General features: G+C 36.1%; 1 protein-coding gene across 12 annotated transcripts in view; it reads left to right on the plus strand.

The window, feature by feature from the left end:
* The window catches only part of SORBS2 (sorbin and SH3 domain containing 2), a 132309-nt gene that overhangs the window by 59467 nt on the left and 48076 nt on the right, over positions 1-24766 (plus strand). For 5 of the 12 annotated variants that reach the window (XM_032186140.1, XM_032186143.1, XM_032186138.1 and 2 more), the window contains 8 exons: positions 500-526; positions 1528-1652; positions 2579-3196; positions 11247-11726; positions 15841-15985; positions 18346-18521; positions 23641-23707; positions 24575-24619. In XM_032186140.1, coding sequence (XP_032042031.1) covers positions 500-526; positions 1528-1652; positions 2579-3196; positions 11247-11726; positions 15841-15985; positions 18346-18521; positions 23641-23707; positions 24575-24619 — 1683 coding nt within the window. Of the gene's footprint in view, positions 1-499; positions 527-1527; positions 1653-2578; positions 3197-11246; positions 11727-15840; positions 15986-18345; positions 18522-19209; positions 19339-23640; positions 23708-24574; positions 24620-24766 lie in introns of those variants that run through there. The other 7 variants (XM_032186146.1, XM_032186145.1, XM_032186141.1 and 4 more) reach the window with 3 other exon arrangements.

Consider the following 24766-nt stretch of genomic DNA (forward strand, 5'->3'; position numbering starts at 1 on the left):
AATTGTATCTATTGAAGACAGTAAAGATAAATATGTAGGTATGTAATTCTCAGTAAGTTCCCTAAGATAAAGCCTTGCTTTTTAATTAGCCCAGAATTCAAAACGATTAGTTAATCAGTGACTTAAATATCTAAATGAATAAATAAATTTGATGAAACAATGTGCTGCTGTTTTTTAATTTTTTGGTGTGATCTTAACATGTTCACTAGATCACTGATGAAATCTAATTCAGTAGTCTTATCTGCATAGTCATGGCAACAGAACAATAAATGGAAGCAAACATATCCATCCTGGCACCACTGACTACTGAGTCACTGTCATCTTTTCGCAAACCTACCTTTTGAAATTAACCCTGTGAGCCTAGCTGCATGTTAAGACACCCTGATTATTTACGAGCAAGGAACATGGAACTAGATGCAGTTTTGTAACTGGAAATGTTGTAATTCTTACAATTGATTATTTTATTTCTAACACACTGATATTGCTTGTTTTTTTTTAGGGTCTGATTCTCAGTCTCCAGATTCAGGTAAATAAAATACTGCTATTTATGCATCAGTGTAATACTGCGTAAGTAGATGAAATATAACAATCTTCCATTTATTTGATTTCATCACTCCATACATCTGCATTCTTTAAGGAAAGCACCAGTCGATTTGTAATAATAACTACAGGTGGTTAAGACCTCAAATTAAGGTCTTATTTGGGAAGCAGTATTTCCTATAACACCGTGTGTGTTGTCAGAAAATGAGTTGTGTGGGAGGATACAGACTGCTAATTTGCCACCTTTCACTTCAGTGGCACTTGCTATTTCATTTTTAGTCTCTTACTCAGGATTACAAGTTCTGCCCACCCCACTTAGCAGCCTGCTCACATAATGTGTTACTTTTCCCAGCCTCTTTCTTCAATATTTTGTCTTCAGATCTGTAACTTGTTGAGATAGGATAATATCTTCCCCTATATTTGAACAGTGTCTTGAGGGATGTTCAGCTCTGATGATAGACAAAACATGGTTGTTGGGTTGGAAAATTGAGGTGTTGTTCAGATTTGAAAATAAGATTGGAACAGATAATCAGGTATCGAGGTGAAATGGCCATGATAGAATAATTTTACGTGGGCTGGGATGTTTTTCAAAAATCTGACACAGCTGTGAAGATGAAGAACCTAATCTGTAGAAGTATTTCAGTCAGCCTTAAACAGGGTCTGAAACATCAGAATCTCAAAAGGTCTCCCAGGGCTAAAATCAGTATTAATGAATGTTGTGGGGAGCTACCAAATTGCTACCAACAGTATTGTCAGTCGTGAGTTTTCAAAATTTTAAAGATATAAAAAGTTTGCAAGTGGCAGCTTTAGCCTTATTCTTATCACTTTCACGGTGTTATCAGCAGCAATGTCAGTTGTGTAGTAGATAAATTTCCACAGTTTGCTTAATAGTTGGGTTGATATGATGATAGCAAAATATAGATCTAGTAACCAAAAGAAAAAATATATATAATAATAATTTGATTCTTTTTTTTTTCCTCACAAAAGCCTGGAGATCTTACAATAGTGGAAGTAGAGAGACACTGAATGGAGACATTAGCAGTTCATCTCTCACAGCGAAAGGTTTTAGAAGTGTGCGGCCCAACCTACAAGATAAAAAATCACCAACTCAGGTAAAATTGAACACACCATGTTTCATTCTTTAGCATTTGTGTGTGAATTGTTTTTTGTGGGGACACCATCCTGGTATCTTCTAGATAGTGTGAATATGTATGGGTGATTACAAACTGTTTTGTTGTGTAGATAAAGTATACTCTGCACAAGATGCGTGTCTGTAGGTTAATTACCAGAAATTGCTTTCTTTGAACAAGATAGCCAGCTATAAAAAAAAAAAATAAAAAGTCAAACACAAATAAAAGCTTTCCAGGAGTGTTCCCAGACTTCAAAGAATACTTATTAATGTTTTACACTCCAGAAAAAAAAGACAGTTATCAAGATATTGGAGGATAAAAGTTTATTAATTATAAGATGTTTCTGCCTGTTTTGCAGAACAATCCAATTAGCACTAAAAAAAACACAACTTTGAAGAATATTAATCTGCCCAAAAAAGGTCAACATAATGTTGTCAATACTGTTTCTGTTACTGTTTTAATTCAGCGGTTTAAGAGGCCTGTCTGTTGTAAATGTGTGTGTTACCTGTGAATAATAGCTTGTCATCTAAAATCATGTAATACATTTTGGAAATGATTTACATATCTGAACAGTTTCACATTAATAATTTTAATTGTGTAATAATTTCTTTTTTTTTTATTTAATAAAATAAAGCCTATTTTGGCTTCCTTCTGAACCCAGTCTACTCAGTGAGCAAATGGAACATCTGGTTTTCTAAATACAAGCTGTACAGCTAGAGGTGGTGGGAACCTGAACAATTCAGTTTTCTATTGAATTGAACAATGTTGGATGGAACCCGTAGTTCTTAGTTTTTTTTTTTATTTAAAGATAAAAGTAAAACTGAGTTATATCTCCTGCTAACATTTACTTTCTTTCTGTTTCTTCTTCAATGTTATTTTGCTGTGTGTGGATGCTTTTGGCAAATAAGGCACCTCTGCCACCCCCTAGAAAAGAAAGTTTTCAAAGAGCGAGAGTAACTAATCACAAGAACGGAATTAATCTCCAGGCAGTAACAACTGAGCCAGATAAACACCTTCCCACAGATACTGGCTATTACACTAATGAGAAGTCTGTCCAGAACATAATGTCTTCTCAAATATCTAACACAAGTGTGTCCTATGCACAAAAAATCACTAAACCACTGACCTCAATCTCCAGTGCAGGCACAAGCACAGTAGCTGGTATTAGTGCTACTCTCCACCAAGGCCAAAGACAACAGACTCAAAAGCGGAGGGTATCTACCCTTAAATTAACCCGGACACAAGACTCAGCGAGTAGCATTCATTGTAATACACAGCAACAGCTCAAGCCTGATGAAGTGCCAATATTTTCACAAAGGCCTGTCTCACCTGCCTGTAACCCCATGCCTGAGATACACACAGCGTCTCTTTCCATTCAGATAGCTCCCATCCCTGACAATAAAGCAGAGCCTGAAATCCAAGAACATCCACCTAGTATTTCTCCAGACACTTCAAAGATGTCTTCAAAGGATTTGGGACAAAAGTCTACAGTTCTTCCTTCTTCACAGGCTGCAGAATGCCATGTGGTATATTTAATTTTTCCATTTTTTATTTTAGATCATTCATGAATCACTTAATAACTTTGTTTAGTTATATTATCAAAGTTAGACCTTTTGTTTTCTGGGTAAAACTACCTGTCATGTGGATCAAAACAGAACTGAAAAAAAAAAAAAAAGTTTTTGGAAGGGTATTGCAAAAAAAAAAAAAAATTTGAACCCAGCTGAGCTGGAAAGTAGACTTCCTTGTTCCTCTGTGAGTACTTTATGGAGTGCAGATGCACAATAGGAGATTAGTGAACTGTGGGTTTAAATGATCCTTCCTAGAGAGAAAAGCATTAAAGCATTGTGTTGCCATAGGTACTGTGGAAGGATCACATCTGGACAGAGTGTTGTTTTGTTCTGCAAATGCAGCTCTGGCGGTTTCCTAGGCCCACAAAAAATAATTTTCTCAGTTCTTTCAGCAAGGCTAGTCATTGCTGTCTCCTGTGACTCCTGTGACCTGCGCAATAGCCCTTTTCTTTATTTTTTTTTTAATTTAATTTTAAAATTTTTGATTTTAAAATTTTTATATATTTTTTTTTAATTTTATCAATCCTTTTTTTTTTAAAAAAAAAGGATTGATAAAATATTTTTAAGTCAACTACACATACATCAAACATCACAAGGCAATGTGCTTCTTAATCCCTCTGATTCTTGCAAACCCAACGTGTACTGAGATGAAAATTCTTTGTTAGTTGTACAGATTTCATCAGAGAGAAATGGGAATACCAAGTACATAGTCTAGGGAAGAAGCCAAAGGTCTCACAGAAGTGATTCTATCTTGTGTTTAAAAAGATGCTATCAAGTATCATAGTAAATAAGAATAGGAACATCACTTCTGTGTGCATGTCAAATAATCTTGGTCTTTTTTAAAAGTCACCTGTGGGAGTGAGCCCAGATTTCTCTGAATCATATTTTGCTGTGTACCAGAGATACTAATTATGGCAAAGATTGTGTATGGTTTTTATCTATTATTGTTTGTTATTTTAAAGATACAAGTTTTTGAAGCATTTCTGAAACCTCCAGTAATCCCAGAGTATGTGCTGAGAAAAAAAAAAAAAAAAAAAAGGAGAACAAACAAACAAACAAACAAACATTAAAAAGCATTCATGAAATCTGAAGCAGAGATAAGCTTCTATACAAAAACTGATGAACAGAATTTTACTTTATTTCTGGGTTCCTGGTAATATTCCTCTTAGAGTAGATAGACCAGATGGAATACTAGGGAGTGAAGGGTTGTTAACATTTTTGAGGAGCAGCTGTTTTTAACATGTTCAAGATTGTTGGTTTGGTAGATAAGAGTCATATCAGGCTACTGGGGAACTATAGCCTATACTGAAAGACTGCCAGGGAGCAGATAGCTAGGTCTTAGAAGGGATCAGAAAAGCTTCTTAGGGACTAGAGGTGTCTGAGCCGGGTTTATTGCTGTTCTGAAAGGTACTGAATCAGATCAAATCAGTCTATGAGCAATAAGACAACAACAAATACATACCTGCCAGAAAGAGAGTTCTGACTAAATTGTTATTTATGCTCTGTATTACCTAGTTAAGATTGTTCTATTTTAAAAGTTAATTATTCTATCTACTGCGGTACTAGTTTATCTGAGTTTGAAGTGCCTTCAGTTAGATCTAGGAGTTGCTATACGTCTAAGCATATCTGCCTCACACCTTTGTCTCAGTCAGAAGCATATCTTTGTTTATCTAGTCCTACTGAAATCACTGGTTTTAATTGAAGTAAACAGGGCAGAGTCTTGGAAACCTGAAGTCCACTGACAGCCCTGGAGCTGTCAATCGTAGTAAAACGTCTGGTTCTTTCAAAGAATCACACTCAACCACACTTCAGAAGCCAAAAGTGTCTGCATTAGCTATATTCACCTCTTCTTCAACTCTGGGTGAGAATTCTGAACTGAACAAAGCTCTGTGAAACTATATGGCTACAGTTTGCAATGCTGCTTTTGAATTCACTCCATTAACCAATGGAGGCACGTAAGGCTTGCAATGAAATTTGTCCATAAGATTAGAGAGAGAACTAGTGTCAAAACCATTCTATTGGATTACACAAATTAATTTAGAGTATTTAGAGAAAAACCAGTTGCTTTACCCTTGAGAAGAACTAGTTCACTACCTACTGTTTTTATCAAGTAAAGTAAGTCAGTTCAAGCAAGAGGTACAGTGAAGAAGTCATGTCAGAAACAGTAACAAAGGCTAAGTAAGAGCTTTTCATGATAGATAGGATAGGTCCAAAAATTACAGGAGGCAGGCTTGCAAGCCTTTTAAATGTGGGCATCAATTGATACCGTCAGACATAGTACAGGCATAGGTGTAGTCAATAATACTTAAGCATTTGTATGTTTTATTTTCACTTAAAAATGGTTGTTCAGCCTGTTAACAATATGGTGCATTATATATGCTAAGATAAATCAGTGTCTCTCAAACAAATGTGGTCTTACAACAGCTGACAGATATTAAGGGAAATACCTTTTTTTAACATCCAGACTAAAACTCGTAATTGCCAGAATGATCATAAATAACTCATCTTCTAGCTACTTCTTTTTTTATTTAGAATTTTTAAAGTCAAAACACACTTCGCAGTTTCTTTTTATTTTAGAATCTGTTTTAGTTTCATGATGAGCTGACAAAATTCAAAACTAGCTGTAAATTGTTTGACAATTCTACATTTATTTTTCTGTATTCTCCTTGCTTTCAGTGTGTGGGAAGAACAATAAGAAATCTGTCAATTGGCGTTCTTTGAATAAAACAAGAAAATTTGAGCTGATCACAGGGATCATTAAGGAATACACGCCTTTCAGGATGCATCCATTTATTGTTCTTTTGCCTGCAAAATTCAGCTGACATCATCCGTGATGCTCAAAATCAAAATAAATTCTAAACATTAGTATGAACAGGTGTATCTAGCATCATGGTCAAGTCGTGGAGCCAGTGGTTTTTGCTAGGTCTGTGTTAAAATACATACACTGAAACTAGAGTACAAGTCGTCATGTAAGATGTTGCAAAATTCTGCATCAGATTAGGTCCCAAAGCCAAGAAACAAAGGCTGCCACTCTGTCTGAAAAGATTTCTGACTGAGAACTCTGATTGAAATCTTGGATCTGTTCTATTGGATGCCAAAAACTGTGATCTATTTCTGTATCTCACGGTATTGGTAGAGTTTACAATTTCTCTCACAGAGACAAATTAAGTATACTATATATTATAGTATTTTCATTTTTGAAATAGTTTTAGATTTGCAAGCTCTACATGACTACACAGCAGTTAAATTACTCTTATATAAGCAGATCATAGTCTGTCAATTCAAAATTTTCTTTTTTTAGGGATGCTTTTAGACAGTAGATAAAACCTACCATTACTGTTGAAAGCTGCCTTAGGAACTCACAAAAGTATATACATTCAGAAAGTTGTTTGTTATAAAAACAAACAACTCTCCCTCCCTCTGCAACTGGGTTTATATATATGGAGAAGAGTGAGGAAGATTGGCTGATCATCACTTCTTAAGAGGTGGTAAATGAGAAATATTGTGTATGTGTGGGTACCTACATGCATATGGCACACGTACATCTATATGATGTCACAAAGCGTGCAAGGACACAGCCAACTATAAAAAAGAGAGAGCCTGTATGGCCCAACAAGTTCATGCATGACAATTTTGTAATATTCTTCAATTTTTCTCATTATGTCTGTGCTCCTATTTGCACTTCACTTCAGAGCTCATCTGCTGGAACTTGAGGAGCAAGCAGAAGCGTGGTATGACTCACCAAGTGACATTTTGTAAACACTCCTACTCAGAGAAGGGTTAAACCCTTGAAAAGCATACATGAAAAGAGAAGCATTCAAGTTACTCAGTATTGTGTTTTTAGGTTTTTTGTGTTTATTTTTTTTTGGTTTACTTACAGTCTTGAGAGATCCTGCTACTCTGTACCATGCTGCATATCTTAATCTTTTTCAACAAAAAAAATAATATTTGTTAATATGAGACTGATGGAAGTAAGTTTTATTGTCCAAGCTTCTTATAAGTAGAAGTTCTAAAGTGATGGAAGAACTCTGAGCTGCAACTTCTGAAATAAACACTTCATATTTTTATCTTCATTTAGTTCCTGCTTTTATGAGAGCTATCTTGTTCTAGATACTGCTCTCTAAAACTGAGGGTGCAAAACATTTGCCCTGGTTGCTTGAACTCCACAGATGGTGAACACTTGGTTTAGTATTGGTGTCATGGATGAATAAAGGCTACTGTCTTAGAAATTTCCTTGGCCAGCCTTATAGCTGTAGATAAGTGAATCTAAGAAAATGACCTGTTATTCAAAAAAATTTCTGAACAGCTTTATCTAATACAGGCATTATTGTATGGTAGGTATTGACAATGTAGAAGGGAGAGGAGACCAGTTTTAATGTTTTGGGGACAGACAGCAAGCAAAGAAAATCCAACACATAATTTTCTATATCACTAGTGCATTTTTGCACAAGAGCTGAATAGCCTTCGTATGTTGAGTTTTAGAACAATAGAGTTACTTAGTAAAAATGGACATAGGAATGTAACTTGCAGCATCAGTTTGGACATTTTGACATCAGCTTTTATCAATAAAAATAGAGGTATTTTTACCCATTTGTACAAATGTATGGGTTTAATTTGAATGTTAACTACTAAACTCTGCTATTTATTAACAAAATGAATTTATTCACTCATCTTTGAGTCTCTGTATCTGTGTCTTGACTGTTGAAGCAAGGCCAGTACTTTGGTGTCATGAGTAACTTTGCAGCACTCCACAAATCTTGTGTTAATATGATAGAGGACAAAACCTGTTCTAGTCTGTCTACTTCATGAGAATTGGGTGGAAATTTTATGCTTCAGGTGTGACGTTTTAATATTTGGTGAAAAGTGAACATTTCTGAAGACCAGCTGAAAGCTGTGCTTAAGACTTTCAATTTGTTCCAAGACTGTGTTGATATTTATTTCTCAAGTGTTGCTCCACAGCCCAAGATAATTATGTAGTCTAATGTTTCATCATTCTAACAGATGAAATACTTGTTTGACAGTTAATCCACATGACTTCTTATAGTATTTCTTGGGCTATGAAAATAGCAAACCTAATTAGAAGCACAGTGGATGGAACTGGTATTAAAACTTGAGGTTTTTTGAATGTATTCAACCTTGTTTTTTTCATTTTTCATGGTGGTGAAGAATATGGCTTAGCAGTAGCCAAATGTACCTGCTATTTAGTGCTTGCCAGCACTCCATGTTGAAAAAGACCAGTTTTTTAAATGGTTTAATCAGTTCACTTTAAAAAAAATATATATATATTGTTTTCAGCCACTTTTTCAGCCACTCTTTGCCAGAGTGATGATTACATCTGTGACAGAATTCTGGAACCAGCCAGAATACTCAAGTTTTTCTCTACAAAGCTGAGAAACTTCATATTGAGAATCAGTACCTAGAATGGCTGTGTGCCTTCTACCAATGTTGTAAGAATCATAAAGTTATATTTTATTTAAGAATTTGGCTTGATGAAATCAGCTATCATTTGCCAAGCAAAATGTATTTAATTATTTAAGAATTCCATTTCACTTGCTCTCTGGATGCACCCTGAATATCTTTCCTTGTGTTGTCCATCCTTACTTTTCTCAAGCATGCAGGAAATCATCTCAGTTTGAAGCCAGCAAGCTTACCAGGTTTCCTGAGTCTCCAAAGTTACCTTTTATTTTAACAATTCAGAGATCAATTTAGTTATTGTAGCACAGTCATGCAGCTTTTCTTCTGGGGATACTGAGAGGATATCTGGACTCAGGAACTTCAGATTTTAATATACATAATTGCATTATCTCCTGGTTTGTGTCATTCACTAGAGATATTGAATTCTGACTTGGATGTTGAAATACACCATGAAGGATAGTTCTGTTTTACCTTTATGTGTCTAACAGTAAAGTGAAATTACTGTTACATGTGTACTTAAATGCATAGATCTTAAGCTCCTGATATGTTATGCTGTATGACCAGCTGTTTCACAACATTTTATGATTGCTTTTCATTATATTTTAATTTGAATATTTGAAGTTTAAGTATTTATTTAATTTGATATTTGAAGTTTCCATTGGCAAATTAGTTATCTCTAAAAATGTTGTTTCTTTTTACAGTCATCCATTTGATTATTGATTTTTCTAAATCAGTAATTTGTTTAAAGTTACTATATGGAAAGATTTTTTTTTTAAGTATTAGATTTCAAACATTGCTTATTGAAATCAGATTATATCTGATAAATAAGATTTGAATTTTAAGCTGTTTGATGATGTGTGCTTTTGTTTTGTTTGTTTTTACTGTTTTAACTGCAAATTTTAACAGTAGGTTTTGGCTCATTTTGTGTACTCGATAGGTCCTGTAATGCCAAACAGTTCTTTCAAAGCATGTGGAACAAGTGTTGGGTATCTCTTCATATGCTGAAAATCCTTTTCTGAAGTGCTTATTCATAGGGATGGTCCTGTTGACCTCAGCAAGACTATTTGTGTAATTTTTAGTTGATCTCAGCAAGGATTATGGAACTGGACCCCCAGTGATCTCTCACAAGTGGCAAAGGCTGGGTTGTGTTCCAAGTCTTCTATTAGGGCTTTACAAGATATTTTCAGATTGTGGATTAAAATGCCAAAATGGCATTTTAATCTGATGGTTTAAAACATTTTTGAATGATTAGAGTTAAAGATGTCTGCATATTTCAAACACAGGAAAAAAAAAAAACATTATCTTCAGTAACAGTGTGATATTTGTGAGTAAATGTTTTTTTTGTTTTTTTTTTGTTTTTAAGTAGTAATTGCTGCATGTGGTATCCTACTGTCCTCTCCTTTAAATAAATTTTAATCCCAAATGTTCTTGCCCTGCAGCTATTCCAGAGCTTGTTAGCTCTGTCGAAAGTGAAACCACCAGTGCTGAAGTACTTTGACGTATTTCAGAAATTGATGGAAAGCTTGCAGCTGATGGGCAATATAGAAAAATTTGTGCGTCTGATTAACAAAGGCTGGACACCAAGATGTTTTTCATGTATCTTTAATTCTAAAACAATTTGTGGATACTAAAAGTCAGTTTCAGGACTAGTTTAAAACCAGTGTCTTGTGACCGATTTGAACTATCAAAACATAAAGCTCATAATGTGTGAAATTTCAGAAGCACTTTTTTTTTGAGGATATTCCTTTATGCTTTTAAGGAATGGTGATGAAGCCAGCCAAGTAGTGTGTTTTGTTTCAGTGCTAAATCATCCCTGTCCTGTTCTTGTATTCCCAATCATTGTTCTTCCTCAGATTTATACCAGATAGTTTAGCAATCCTTGTGTCCTCTGATGTTGAAATGGTTGATATACTTACACCTTATCCAGTAGGCTGACAGGGTGCTTCCAGAGTGCTTGGAAATTCCAAGATCATCCAAACGTTACTATCAGTGAGGCAGTGGAGAAGAAGTATTCAGTCACAAGAGCAAAAAAATCCACAGTCATGTGGATTGTGGGTCATGTGCACATTCAAGACAAGCATTTCCATTTAGCTTGCAGTCCTGCCCATCTGTATGTTACAGTTTCAAAATGATACCCATCTTTTGATTTAAAAAAGGAGCAACATTTATGGAGATCAGGCTCACAGATGCCTTTTTCCTTCTACAAAAAAATAAAAATAAAAATAAAAATAAAATATTCTCTAGCCTCATATTTATGTATAAGTATAAAATAGTGTGACCCTATTAATATATGGAATATGTTGTGGAATATTCGTTCCATATATTCCAATATATGGAATATTCATCCCCAAAACACTGTGGTTTCTGGCATTGCTTCCACTAGTATTTGATGCATTAATTTCTTTCATGTTTTTCTGCTTTAATATAGAGTATGGTTGATTTATTTCCTAATCCATGTGAATGTGAACTTCCTAGGCTTGCTGAAAAACTTACACTTTTGTAATTCTCCTACACACAGCAAGAGGCAAAGGGAAACGTTTTTATTCATTTGGTAATCTGTTTCTTTCTTATTTTTTTTTCCCTCAAATCTCAGCTTGGAAACCAGAAAGTAACTGCCCCTGTGATGGAGGTAAATGCTTCACAGACACACAGACAAACAGCAACAGAAGCTTCTCCACTGCCTCTTCCTCCTCCTGTGGTACCAGTTAACAGAGCCTCTTTCTCACCAGACAGTGGCACCCATCTAGTACCATATTCTTTGCCAGCGCTTGATGACTTTTTGCCTTCACGCTTTTATAAAACCCCAGCCCTTTCACAATTTTCATATAAATACCCATTCCTAGCTTCTGAAAGTATTATCCACAGGAACGAAACAGCCTCTGTAAGCACAGATTCTGCCATGAGTGAGTGCTCCTCCCGCACAGTGAGTGAGTCCTCCACAGCCATTCTAGATGAGCTGCAGACTTGTAGCTATGATACTACTGACTGCTCTGAAACACCTTCCCCAACCTTGAGCCAGATGTCTGCTGTGTCAGATGGCACCACCTTAACCAACACTGCTGCCACTTCACATGTAATTATCCTTCCTTTTTTCCTCCTCCTTTTTGTTCAAACAGGTTGTCAGAGGGGAAAACAATTCAGACTTGTCTGTTATCCCATTACATAGACATTCATCTATGACATTCAACTAGACATTCGTCTATGTAATTCTGTTAGTTTTCTGGGTTCATAGTCTGAAAATATGTTTTGTAACAGATGTTTAAACAAATAGTCTGCATAGCTGATTTGGTAATAGACAGGGAAATGGTACCAAGTTGTTGCACATGTATGTGGTCAGCCAAGGTGTACTGAACATTTTGCATAGAATAAATGAGAGTAAATTCAAAAAATATTCATTCCCAATGCATTAAAAGCAAATGGTCTGTAGCTTTTGTAGAGGTATGTTTAAAATACTGTTAATGATTTACAGGTTTGTGGAGTTGGGGCCTCTTGGCTACCACCATTTTTTGGTTTATACTGAGGTAGAGATTTCAATAATATAACTTGTAAATTCGTAGTAAATGTTGGCAATATTTAACACAGGTTTTTTCCCCCAGCCATAGCCACTGACTGCATGAAACTGATTTTCTGTCCTCTAACTGACCTTTCCCTTAAGCACTGTTTCTTACAGGAGTGAACTTCATAAATAATCTTCTAGTATCCAAGTGTCCTGTTACTTTCCTCTCAGTTAACTCAAGGAAAACAGCAGCATGCAATTACCTGTTCTATATGTATGTTCATTGTTCTGTACCTTAGTACACTCACATATGGGTAGAGAGAAGGCATAGAATTTGGGTCAAATCCAGATCACTTTTCTTTTGAAATTATCTGCATGACCAAAATGAGTCAGAACAGAGTCTTCATTAGTATTGAGCAATTTATTGCTGAATTACAAAACTGTGAAATGTTCTGAGACCTTTTACTGGGTAACAACAACATTTCAATATTGTACAAGTACTTCAGCATGCTATCATTTTCCAGCCTAAACAGAGCACTTGGTAGGCTAAAAAGAACGAACAGTGTATGTATTTTTTTTCATTTCAGATACATTTTCTAAAATGTAGTTTTAGCCCAAACTTGCACATAGGAGAGTCAATGATTTGTAGTCAGTTCTGTGATTGATGTTTTTATTAACAGGCACGTAAAAGCTGATGTTCCTAACTCTTGTAACACAGCTGTGAAGCCTAAAATTTTGTAAAGTGTCAATACTGTTAATCTGCATACTGTCCAGTAGTTGTAATCAAAGATGCTATGATCAATATAGAGTGTTATGTGTAAATAAGGCACAATCACTGCAGAAACATCTACTAGCTATGCGAAGCATGGAACATCTATATTTTCTTCTAACCTCCTTCTAAAATAATCAGCTAACTGTATTTGTTTTCTTTGTAAGCTAAAGAGAACAGTCCTTCCTTTCTTTCCTTTTTTGGGTAGTCTCCCTGTAAAGGGATCTATTATGGTCAGGTTTGGCCGCCATTTTCTCTCTTAGACATGGCCAGGCAGTGTTGAAAGTAACATGGTTCACCACTTATGGACAAGAGAATGGATGAGTCTCCCACCAAAGAACAAAAAGTCCTAAACAGTCATCAGAGCCCCACAGAGAGATTAAAATGATGGCCAGACCCACCTCTGCTTTGTGCAAGAGTCTTTGTCTCCATACCTCTGTACACAAGGGCCAAATGATTGTAAATGCATCTATGAAATAAGAAAACGAGGGGGAAGCTGGTGGCACACATATACGTGTATGTCTGTTGTTAGTGGCTCTATCCCTGTATTATCTCTGTAATGATCTTCATTCTTAAAGGAGACTCTGGTTCATTGTGTAGATGAAAACCACTGAGAGAGCAATAAAAGCAATATAGTATTGTGCAATCCAACACTGTGCCTACATAAGATGGAGCCACAGTTTCAAAGACCAATTTAAGGATTTTTGTTTATTATTGACATCCTTAGTCAAGAAAGCTTAGGAGAAAAAAGATTTTACAGCTGATTCTCTGAGAAGAAACAGCATCAGTCCCAAAAGCATCTTGAAACTTCTCAAAACTATCTTTTTATAGTTAACCCTCCCACCAGTCCAATAAGTATTGGATACATAAATTTAACAGTGACAACAAAATATATTTTGGGGGGAAGGTAATTAAAAACTAAAATATTATACTATTTGAGTTGCTATCCTCTCTAAAACCTTTAGGACCAAACCCAGAAATGTTATATGTGGTCATTCCATGCCTATACTTAACGGTTGATGTCCATCAGCAAATTGTGTACATCTTGTTTTCATAATACTGTGTACCACTTAGTGTAAGAGCCTTACTGTCTGAGTTGGCCATTTGGTAAAGCACATCACACAAATGTCTTCATTTTTTTATTATAGAAGTTTATAGGAGTAGCTTCCTGTTCTACAAAGAACTCACACTAGTTCTCTCTTCTTCAGAGAACCAAATGCCATAGTAAATGAATAAGAAGTTATAAGGTTGCAGACATAGCTGCACCCTGTCTTCCCTTGAAACAAGCTTTCCCAAAAAGACAAGGTTCAGAAGAGGACAACAGGTGAACCTCTGAACTAGTGTAGAGATGGTTGGCCTCACTGAAGAACCTCAGCTGAAAACATTACTTCGTAGCTCTTGAAATGCTGGCCTTGAGTTGATAGAGCACCAAGTTCTTTTGGAGAATGGTGTGAGAAAAGCCAACTTTCCATTTTGGTTTTTGATTTTATTAATTATAAATTTATAAATCTATAAACATTTATTAATGTTTTATTTAAACACAAAAGTTTTGATGGAAACATCACAACACAACTTTTGAACTCACTTCTAACAGGCATCCTTAACATGTCAAATCCCTGGATGCATCTAGGAGTTCACATGATGCTTGTATAGGAGACAATTAATTTCTCTCTCCTACCTACTGGAGGCCAAGATGTTAAAAAATTACAAATCAAATGAGCAGCCTACCAAACACAAATATATATAAGAGGTCATGAACTATTTCATTTTCAAATGTAATAACAATATGCTATGGATTTTAATTAGACTTTTGCTATATTAAACTGGGCAGTTTGGAACACTCCAGATGTTCAGACTTTAAAAGAGTTCTGCATGAAGAGATGTTTTAGAAAGCTTCCCTCCCTTTCACTTTTCTCTCATTTCGTTCAATGTGCTTTCTCACTGTCTCTGTTTTGATCCTTGCACCGCTCCCCATAAATGCGCTACAGCCCAGGTGTGGGGGTTCAAAACCTGGGGCGAGGGAAGATCGTTGTCAAAAATACCTTTTGTGACTAACAGCCAACTGGCTTTTGATGTTGTTTTACTGACAGTTTGCTTAGCTCTCCCATTTTATTTATTTGTTATTTTCTGTCATGGCATGGTTTTGTTTGTAGATTTGTGTGTGTGTGTGTATCAGTGACATTTATTTTTGCTGTGATAGATTACACATCACCATCCTGTAGTCACTCCAGCTGGCTTCCATTTTCTAAAGCTTTGGCTCTCTCACTTTTGCTGCTCCTAATGAGACTTCTCCCTTCAGTCTGCTCAGAAGTCCCCATTAATATCAATGGGGGTGGAGCATGCGGATCAAGGGAAAGCGTCTGCTGGAGTGAGTGATCTGTGGCAGGCAGCCTTTGTCACATGAGGAGAGGAACTTTTATTCCCGTCTGCATTTTATATTGATGTCAGATCTGTGCAGACATTGTTTGTGCAGCTCATCTTTACTGCCTCAACCCTGCTTGCTCCTTCTGTCACCTTCCCATCTTCAGCATGCTTTCAGAGGCAGCACATACAAGGAGGGAAGGGGGCAGGTACAAGCCATATATAAATATATATATATATATATATATAATATATATATATACATATATATGGCTTGTGTGTATATATATATATATATATTATATATATATTTTATATATATATACACACATCTGTATATATATATATATCTATACATGCATATATATATATATACAAGGAACACTTTCTGTTCCCCACATGATGAGTTTTGTATTACAGTGAATGCAGATGCAATAGCGGCTAGATACCTGACAAGTGGAAATTGTTGTGTGGATGACAGTCTTACATCACTCTTTGTTTGGGATGGTATTCAGAGGGCTTTGTGTGTGGTTTAATGGGATATTGTTTTGTTTCTCTCAGGCTCAGATCACAGTGAATGGGAACTCTGGCACTGCTGCCAGCCCAGTGAGTCACTTTCAAAGGCCTTTTTCCCCTTCTTCAGCTTACCCTCCACCAGCTTCTCTCAATTCCAACATTGTTATCATGCAGCATGGCAGGATGATGGGTAAGCCTTGCACAGAATGTTTGCTTTATACATTACGCAACGTATTCCAATTCATGTGGCCAAGATTGCAAACAATTGCAAAGTGCTTCACATCCATAATGAAGGTATTGTCTATTCATTTACTTTGGGAATTAAATGCAAAAAATAATAGCATTTATTGGTAGATATAATTTTGCTCCTGAACTGGAGTTACTATTAAGTTTTATTGCTTATCCTTATGTTTGTGAGAGTGACCTCTTGCCACTTTTCCACTAGCTTTCCTGAGGAAAGAGAGCATATATTAAAACAACTCAACCTGTACAGCCCATTTCAGGGTTTGCCCTCTTTAAGAAATGAAGGACCGACTTTGTACATTACTTCTCGCCACAAATCCCATTATCTTCAGTCGAAATACTGCCAACAAAGGGGGGGGCTCTGGGCTTTTAGACACCTAAAGCCATGTCAATTTAAAATTTGTTTATGTATTTTGTAGGTCATTGTTGTGTTTGGGGGGGGGCGGAGGGGGTTGTATCTGTTTTTGTTTGTTTGTTTAAATACTTACATTAGCCTTGTAACAGAGCTTTGCCAGTACAATCTCGTTCTGCAAGTACAATCATTTGCTTGCTGCTTTTTCTACCAGTGTTTGCATATTCAGATAAGAACATACATGGTCCAGGATCCTGGATGTGGTCCAGAAGTTTACTTTTTTTGTTCTACATGAAGGGAAATTAAATAACAGTTCTGACTCTGAGACTTAGGGCTTAGATAGATGTTGCTGTCTGTATCTTATTACTAAATGCCGTAACTGTACATACGGGTTTTTCCACATCCTCAAATACTAGATTCTTTGACTGCTTCCAGGTTGCTGAGCTAAAGGTATATCAAGGTTTAGAAACACCTGCAACAAGGAAAGTGTTTTCCTATGATTCATACTCTTGTATGATGTTGAAGTTCTGTGGTCCACAATAACAGTCTGATTTATTCTCCTTGCTTATGTAAAAATCTGACTGATGGCCTCAGTTTGAGGACTACAGAGAATGAAGGATCAGGTTGCAAATGTTTTCTAAATTTAACTTCATGCATTTTGGGAAGAAGGCCCAAGTATTCAGATGTGCCACACAGAGTTGCCCCTCACCATATATGTGTAGCACTGGATTATTTGCAGGACTTCAAACTTGAGTAAACAGCTGAAATAGTCATGCCAAATCCAGCTCTCTGCAGTGAGCAGAAATATTAAAATTAAAATCAGAGCATTCAGTCACCAGAGCTCCTTTCACTGATTTATATTAAAATTCAAATATTTTCTTGAAAATAATGTCACATGAAAGGCCATCTTAATCTTCACCAGTAATGTTAGAATAAATGTATTTATTTTTTTACTCTTTGCATTAATGTATCCTGTGGTTAAAATATCTTGTGGGCACTGTACCTGCTCTTGAAAAAAAACACAAAACAACATCGTTTGTCATAGCAACCCACTAATTTACTGAAACATACTGCTTGATGGAGTAGGGCTTTTCTTCCTGCAGAAGGAAAGTCCATCATCTAAATTGTCACATGATGCATCCCAGCAGTGTGGTGGGCTTTTTTGTTAAATAAATGGCTCCCTCTAAGTTTTAGAGGGAGATGATAGTATTGGCCTTTATTTTTATTTTTATTTTTTTTAAGGAGGATTTAGGGAGAGGAGTAGAAATATTGCAAACCACTGTGAACCAGCAGCAGTCTGCACAGTTCACAAGTTCTGTAGGTGGATCCTAATGCTGCTCTATAGGTGCCAAGTTTCTGAGGTCCATTTATTTGGATTATCTAAGGAGCTACTTAAAAAAACAATATAACTTTAGCAGGCAAAAATTGTACATAGGATGTTTTTGTGTGTGTGTGTTTTGTTTTGTTTTTTGTAATTCAAATGCATCAAACTTTATGTCTCTAAATACATTTCATCTAAGTCTTTGTGGAGATCTTGTTGCAATGTATTGCTGTACTTACAGAACAATAATTTTCTATATTTGCTATATTTGGAGGAGGAGAAGTTCAGAAATTCTGTCATTAGTATAAAGGATGACTAGGAAAGGTGCAAGAGTTTATAGGAAAAAAGTTCAGCTCCCACTATTTCTCAATAGATGGCATTGGGTTTGTGGTTTTTTTTGCTTTTTTCCTGAGCAAGATGCAGCAAAGTACATCTTGTCTAACAGCCTAATGCATAAATAATTTTATAATTCATCCCCAGCTAAGATGATGGTTTTATGAAGTGTTCTATATGTATGTGTTTTTTAATATTGTTGTCCTTCTTTGTAAAGTATACAGAAATTAGGAAGTGTGTTAAAACTGCCAAGTATGATTATTATATTGTTATACAATATTCTGTCGTGTTATCTTTCCAGAGTCCACAGAGACATACTCACAGCATGTTCAGAGTGTTGGCAGCAGCAGCACCACCAGTACAATACCAATCTGTAGATCTTCAGAAGAAGAAAAAAAAATTACAGTCATTAAAGCTCCACATTATGCAGGGATTGGCCCGGTAGATGAATCTGGAATCCCTACAGCAATTAGAACGGTAGGAAATTCTGGGGAATCTGTGTATGAACTCATACAATGAATTGATTGTTGGTAATGGGTTTTTCACATTCTTCCAGTCTTATATAATGAGGAATACAGCATGCGTAATCAGGCAGCTCGTGAATATAATATTGTGTGCTGACGGAAAAGGAGAATGCTGATGGGAGCATAATTGGGAAACTTCATGTTTCTAGTTTAATTAGAAGTAATCAAAATTTTGTGTTTCTTTCTTCAGTTGTATTCCTTCCCTTTTGGAGATGTGCAATAACTGTATTTGTGTTGTTGTCATTTCTAAAGACAAGTTCATACGGACTATATTTCTGTGTGAGTGCAAGTACACATGTATATGTGTATACATATATATATAAATCTCACACTTCTGCATTTTGGGGAGCAGTGGTTGTCATTTGATCAGTGTAGTATAGAAACAAATAGTTTCGTGCAGATAATAATCTAAGTGATTGGTATTTTTGCAGAAGTACAATATATGATCATAGTGCCCGTGGCTGACATATAAATGAACAGTGTGGAAACCTTTTCATCGTGACTAGCCCAGTTTTGATCATCTGCCACTAGTCACTGCTTGAGTGGTCCCGAGATGTCGGACTGAAGAGTTTTGTTTTCATTGTGCTGAAGCATTCTTTCCATTCTGCTGTCAGGGCAGCCTCTTCTGGCTGGTCCAGAGAGCACAGTGGCAGCTGCACTAGGTCTGTAAGGAAGTGCTTACTGGCCTTCCCAGCTGGAGAAGTGCTGTGCTAGACGGAGAAAGAGTAAGAAGAGTGGGAGCCAGGATGAAAGCAGCAGAGCCCTTGCAGGTGAAGTCTTTGTGAGGTGCCAAGGATGTAGCAACTGTTGGATATATCTTCTCTGCCAGTACTGACTTACGGGGCTGTGGTATAATTGCCAAGAACCAGTTCAATGGATTGAAAAATTAGGGGGAAAAGCAGGAACTGGTGGAGAAAAGCAATAGGAAAAATTCAGAATAAGTGGTAAGCTGGGGACAATTTTGGTAAGAACGGGGGGAAACTGGCATTTCTTGCTATATTTTTTATGTAAAAATAAGACAATCATAATCATTTAAAAATGAATACAATTCTTTGCAATAATGCTCTAGCTTCCTACCCCTTCTTTAAGTAAATATGTCCCTTTGCTTTATACAGGATAAAGTCATTGTTTCTGTTCTTTTTTCTTTTTTTTTTTTTTAAATAGCAGATTGCTCTAATAGGGTGCATATTAGTTACATAAGAATATAACAGAAATCCCCCTCAAGTGCACTTAACAGAGTTGGCAACTTGCCAACCTATATTTAACTTTCAGATTGTATGGTCTGATACTCTAAGATTTTCTTCTGAAAATGTAATGTAATTTGAATTAGGACATTTTTCATCTGGATTAGCTTTTCATCTTTGGTTATATTTCAATTTCAAAATGTCTTGCAGCTTGTAAACTTAGTGTTACAGAACTGATTCTGATGATGAGGCATAGGATTATGCTAGCATGTCTGTGTCTGTCTGTCTCATATGCTATTTTGTGTCCTTACACTGCTGGTTTTTTTTTTAAGATTTAGCTGGACTTGAGGTCATTTTCAAGATATTGATTTGAGATTACATTTTAAATATATGCAAGTGTATTTGAGCCCGTAGTACCCCAGTTATGTGAGAACAAAGGTGATATAGTTGTCAGCAAAAGACTCAAATATGCTGCACCTTGACATCTCTCAGAAGTGCAGTACTATGCAGAAGCATGCAAAAGTGCTATAACTGCACTTCCCATGAACACAAGAAGGTAGGATATATCACTCACTCTCTGTCCAAGGTCAGGGGAAAATCCAAATAGGAATCTTCTCCCAGAAAGTTCAGATTTACACCATCTAAAGGGAGAAAGGTTTCAAATTAGTTGAGCTTATGGTTGCATGCAAAGTTCATAAATTTCTTATTTTTCCATCTCAATGAAAATGGCAATATTCTATTAAAAAGCATTAAATGCAGATTCAGAGGTGATAGGTAACATATACAATGTGTTCTCAAATGGTATACTACTCAAAGGGAAGCTTTTAAATAAGAATTTGAGAGTATCTGTATTCCAGACTTGGAGAGCTTTTCAGAAGTAGAGATTTTTCAAGTTGTGGTGATCTCCTGCAATTCTGTCTTTTCCCTCAGAGCCTGGTTAGTGACAGCTGTTCATCCAAGGAAAGCAGTGATGTTACCTTCGCTTTCCATTCCTGCAAACCCTTTGCCCAAAGGTGCTGAGAGGGGAAGGGCTGCTATAAAGCTGTCCCTTCTCTCAGAACCTCCATCCCATGTCAGCATGTTACCTCTGTACTGCTTTAGCTCCTGCCAGCTCTGGGAAGTGCAAACCCAAAGCCTGAAAATTCAGATCATTAAGTTCTGCCACCGTGCCAAGCCCTGCCCCAAAGATGATGAAATTCCAAGGCTTTAAAAATGAAGTCTTTGAAAAAGAGAGTAAAAAGCTGTTCACTCAGAAAAGCAGTCAAATGGCAACACTAGACTTCACCACTGACAGTGTCCTATGAAAGGAAAAAACAGAATCACAAAAAGCAGTATGACTGCACTGCTTGAGACTATCCAAAATGATTGATTCATGTCTAACTATCAAAATTAATCTGTGCACTAAAAAGGCCTCTATTTAATAAAAAAAAAAATATAAAAATCAAGTCCCATCAGATTTCTTTTCTGTAGTTAGTGATGTAACATTTCATCTAGGAAAAACAAAACATACACATGCACAAGAAGTCCACTGAAAATCATAAATACCCACGAATTTCTGCTTTAATTGCATACTTTCTAATGGATTATTAGAATACTGCAATGATTATGGAGTCTCCTAGGTACCAACTGCAGATACTCCTTATGTCCTCCTCATGATATTTGGCTGATTGTTCATTCACATATGGTGATAACGTGTTCCAGCCTTTAATTGCAACAACCATAATGTATGCAAAGCAGGATGTCATCTGAATGGCTTGGTGCATTGTGAATACAGCTAGTTCCTCAAACAAACGTTGGCATGTGGGATTAGTGAATATAGATTGAGGACACATATTTTAAAATTAATTTATTCTATTCCTGAACTAATCCTGTCTGGTTTATAATGTAAAGTCAAATAATTGGCTGAGGCTTTAAACCCAGTGGTGAGGGATGGGGCGGAGGTGATGAGATAACAGTTCAAATGATCAGAAAGGTGTTGGGAGATTTTCTGCTCTAGTTACATGGCAGCTTCTCTATAGCTGCTGTCTGTGTGGAAGCCTCCTGTGGATTAGTAGAGGACCTGACAGATTAGGAGGGCATGGCAAAGATATATCGATGTATCTTTGTGCCTTCACAAACAGCAGTGTCAGACCTGTTGTATTTTTGCACTGTTTCCTATCTATTCACCTACCACTGGTTCAAGCTCTTTTGAAGACCCTTCTTGGCCCAATTCAGTCAGAGAGGAATGGGATGGTTATAGGTTTATACTGATGTGTGAAATGAGGACCATCATGGAGGTTAACCATATCAGCATAAATTCCTTCAAAGCTGCTGGATTTGCTTGTGAACTTTTGAGCATTTATGATCTTGTAGGAGCAGAGTTCTGCTACTGTAGATGTTTAAGGGAAACAATGTTAAAATGGTCCTAATCTGCTTCTGAGAATCTTCTCATTGACAGAAGTCAGGAATGTTGGTAGGTACAGAAGGCCTTGGTACAAAACCGTATCTCCTTCATCCCTGTCTTGCAGTCAGGTCTGGGTAAAAATCATAAAGTGCCACTTAAATTTCTTTCTTCCCCAACAGACCTCTGAGTTCCTCTGCCAACTGGTAGCTCTTCCTTTAAACGTTTGTGTTTTTTTTTTTAAGTCATTTAGTATCAGTTTCATGAGAACTGATGTTAATTCCTCAAAATGGCAATTTTCTTCCTAGTTCACAAAAGTTAACAAAACAGATTATTTATACGCAGTAACTTTAACAAATATTTAAGGCAAAAGTGTGATTCAGTAAAGATGGCATTGAGCCAGGTGAACATACTCAGATCTGTAGGCTATTTTGTAGAGAATAATAATACGTGGATTTTCACTTTTCATAGTAAAGAGAAGTAGGCAGTGTGACTGCAGATTTGGCATCAACTAATGCAAGATCCCTCCATAAGAGGGATCCTTTTAACTATTCCTTTGCACCATTACATTCTAAAATAATTTTATACATCTGCATTAAAATTTTTGCTTTTCTGACAACAGTGGAGAAACTAAAAATACAGAATCTGAGCAGAATAATACTGCATATATGTTTGCCTTCATGTTACCTCCTTTTCAGAAGCACTGTCATCCAATCTCAAACAAAAATAGAAAATGCAAAGGAGTAAGAGATAAAACAATTAGAAACATGGTCAAAAGTTGGTGTCAGGAGAGTCTGGAAACTTTTAGACTGCTTAGTTCAAAATAGTAAAGACAACTAAAATTTAGTGAGTGATGTTAAAAGGTATATTGTTTCTCTTTTCTCAAAATAGAATAAATGAAAATTAAGTTGCCCGGAAAGGGAAATTAAATACTGTTTGATTAAATACTACTGATTAAATACTGCTTGTTTACAATCCAAACATTAATTCTTAAATATAGTATTGCCTTAATTCTTTTCTCAGTAGTATTCCACAGTATATGTGCATCATTTAACAATTGCATTTTGAAGATAATATAAGCTGGAAATTGCCAGGAGTTAAAAAGAAACTCTTCTTGTAGGCTTATAATTGCTGAGGTGTTTGTATTTTCCTGTATAGCATTCTAGCATTCATCATTGTCAAATATAGGGCACTAAGGAGATAAACTCTTGATCTGGCACAAATTCCTGAGTTCTTAAGCACTGTATTCTCCAAAATCAAAGTACAGAACTTACTTAGTCTTAAGTGCCTTCCAGAACTTGTTGCAGGGATGGGATGAGAGGAACAAATACACCATCTGAAATAGATGGAATTAAAGTGATTATAATGAATAGGGGACAAAGCATGATAAAACTAAACCTGTGTCCAGAATAACATTAAATATCTGATCAGATCTGTCCACATAGATATTCTTATTTCTTCATTATTTGAATTTAATTGTTAATTGTTAAAAACTATATTTTATTTAGACAGTTGACAGGCCAAAGGATTGGTACAAGACAATGTTCAAGCAAATCCATATGGTTCATAAGCCTGGTAAGTATGCTGTTTTCTTGGCTGTGTAGTTCTCAGTGGTATTAAAAAAAAAAAAAATGCACTTTTCTTCTTTTTTTTTTTTTTTGATTAGCTGCCATATGAAAATGTAAATGTTCACCAAGTGTGAGACTGAATCAAATCAAATGGTTGAATTTGATTACAGATTTTTCTGCAGACAGAGCAATTTTCTTCTTCTAGAGACTGTATATTTACAATTGATTTAATATATTTAATATATTACTAAAACTAAAAATTAAAGTGATTAAACCAGGCATGCAACCAGTGTGATTCCATGTCACCACGGAATTCAGTGAAGCAATCCTCATCTATAGGGATGAGCGATTGGCCACTGTAAGTCTCCCACCACACCATCTTTCTTTTGGAGAGCTCATGTGTTAGAACAGTGCAGGCTGATTTGAGGATATGTTTTCTGTTTGAATTGCATTTTTTTCCACATTTTTTTTTTTCGGTTTGCTTTGCTTTGCTTTTTGCTGAAATGGAGCTTGGTGACATTAGTAAATTTAGAGTTAACTTCCTCTAGTGAGAGAAGAGCAGACAAAAGGTAAGAGATTAGGCTTGGGGAAGGGAGTAGAGCAGATAAGCAGCTATAATTTATATGGGGCTAAACAGTAGTAATATTGGGTGACATTGCAAGAAGGTACCATTTCACTAGCAAGATGGCAAAATAGCTTATGCCAAGTGTAATGGGAAAAGAGTGAATTCAGAAAACGCCTACATGAGATGAAAAAAAGAAATACAGCACTTGATGTGGTACTAATCTTGTTTGAATTTGCAAGAAAAAAGCTGTGTTGCTATGATAAAGTGGCACATATTACATTACTGTAACATGTATATTTCTTTTTGTAGATGACGACACAGACATGTATAATACTGCCTATGCATACAGTCCTGGTAGGAATTATTCCCTCACTTCAAAATGAGTCTTTTGTTAATGTCAGAAAGTAACATGGGTAGTTAACTATTCATGCTTGCTTTTTTAATGCTTGCATAAACACTTTTTATCATCTTGTTTGATCTCAGTTGGTGTTTTTCATGCCT

This window comes from Aythya fuligula, chromosome 4, assembly GCF_009819795.1.
Source record: "Aythya fuligula isolate bAytFul2 chromosome 4, bAytFul2.pri, whole genome shotgun sequence".
NCBI lineage: Eukaryota > Metazoa > Chordata > Aves > Anseriformes > Anatidae > Aythya > Aythya fuligula.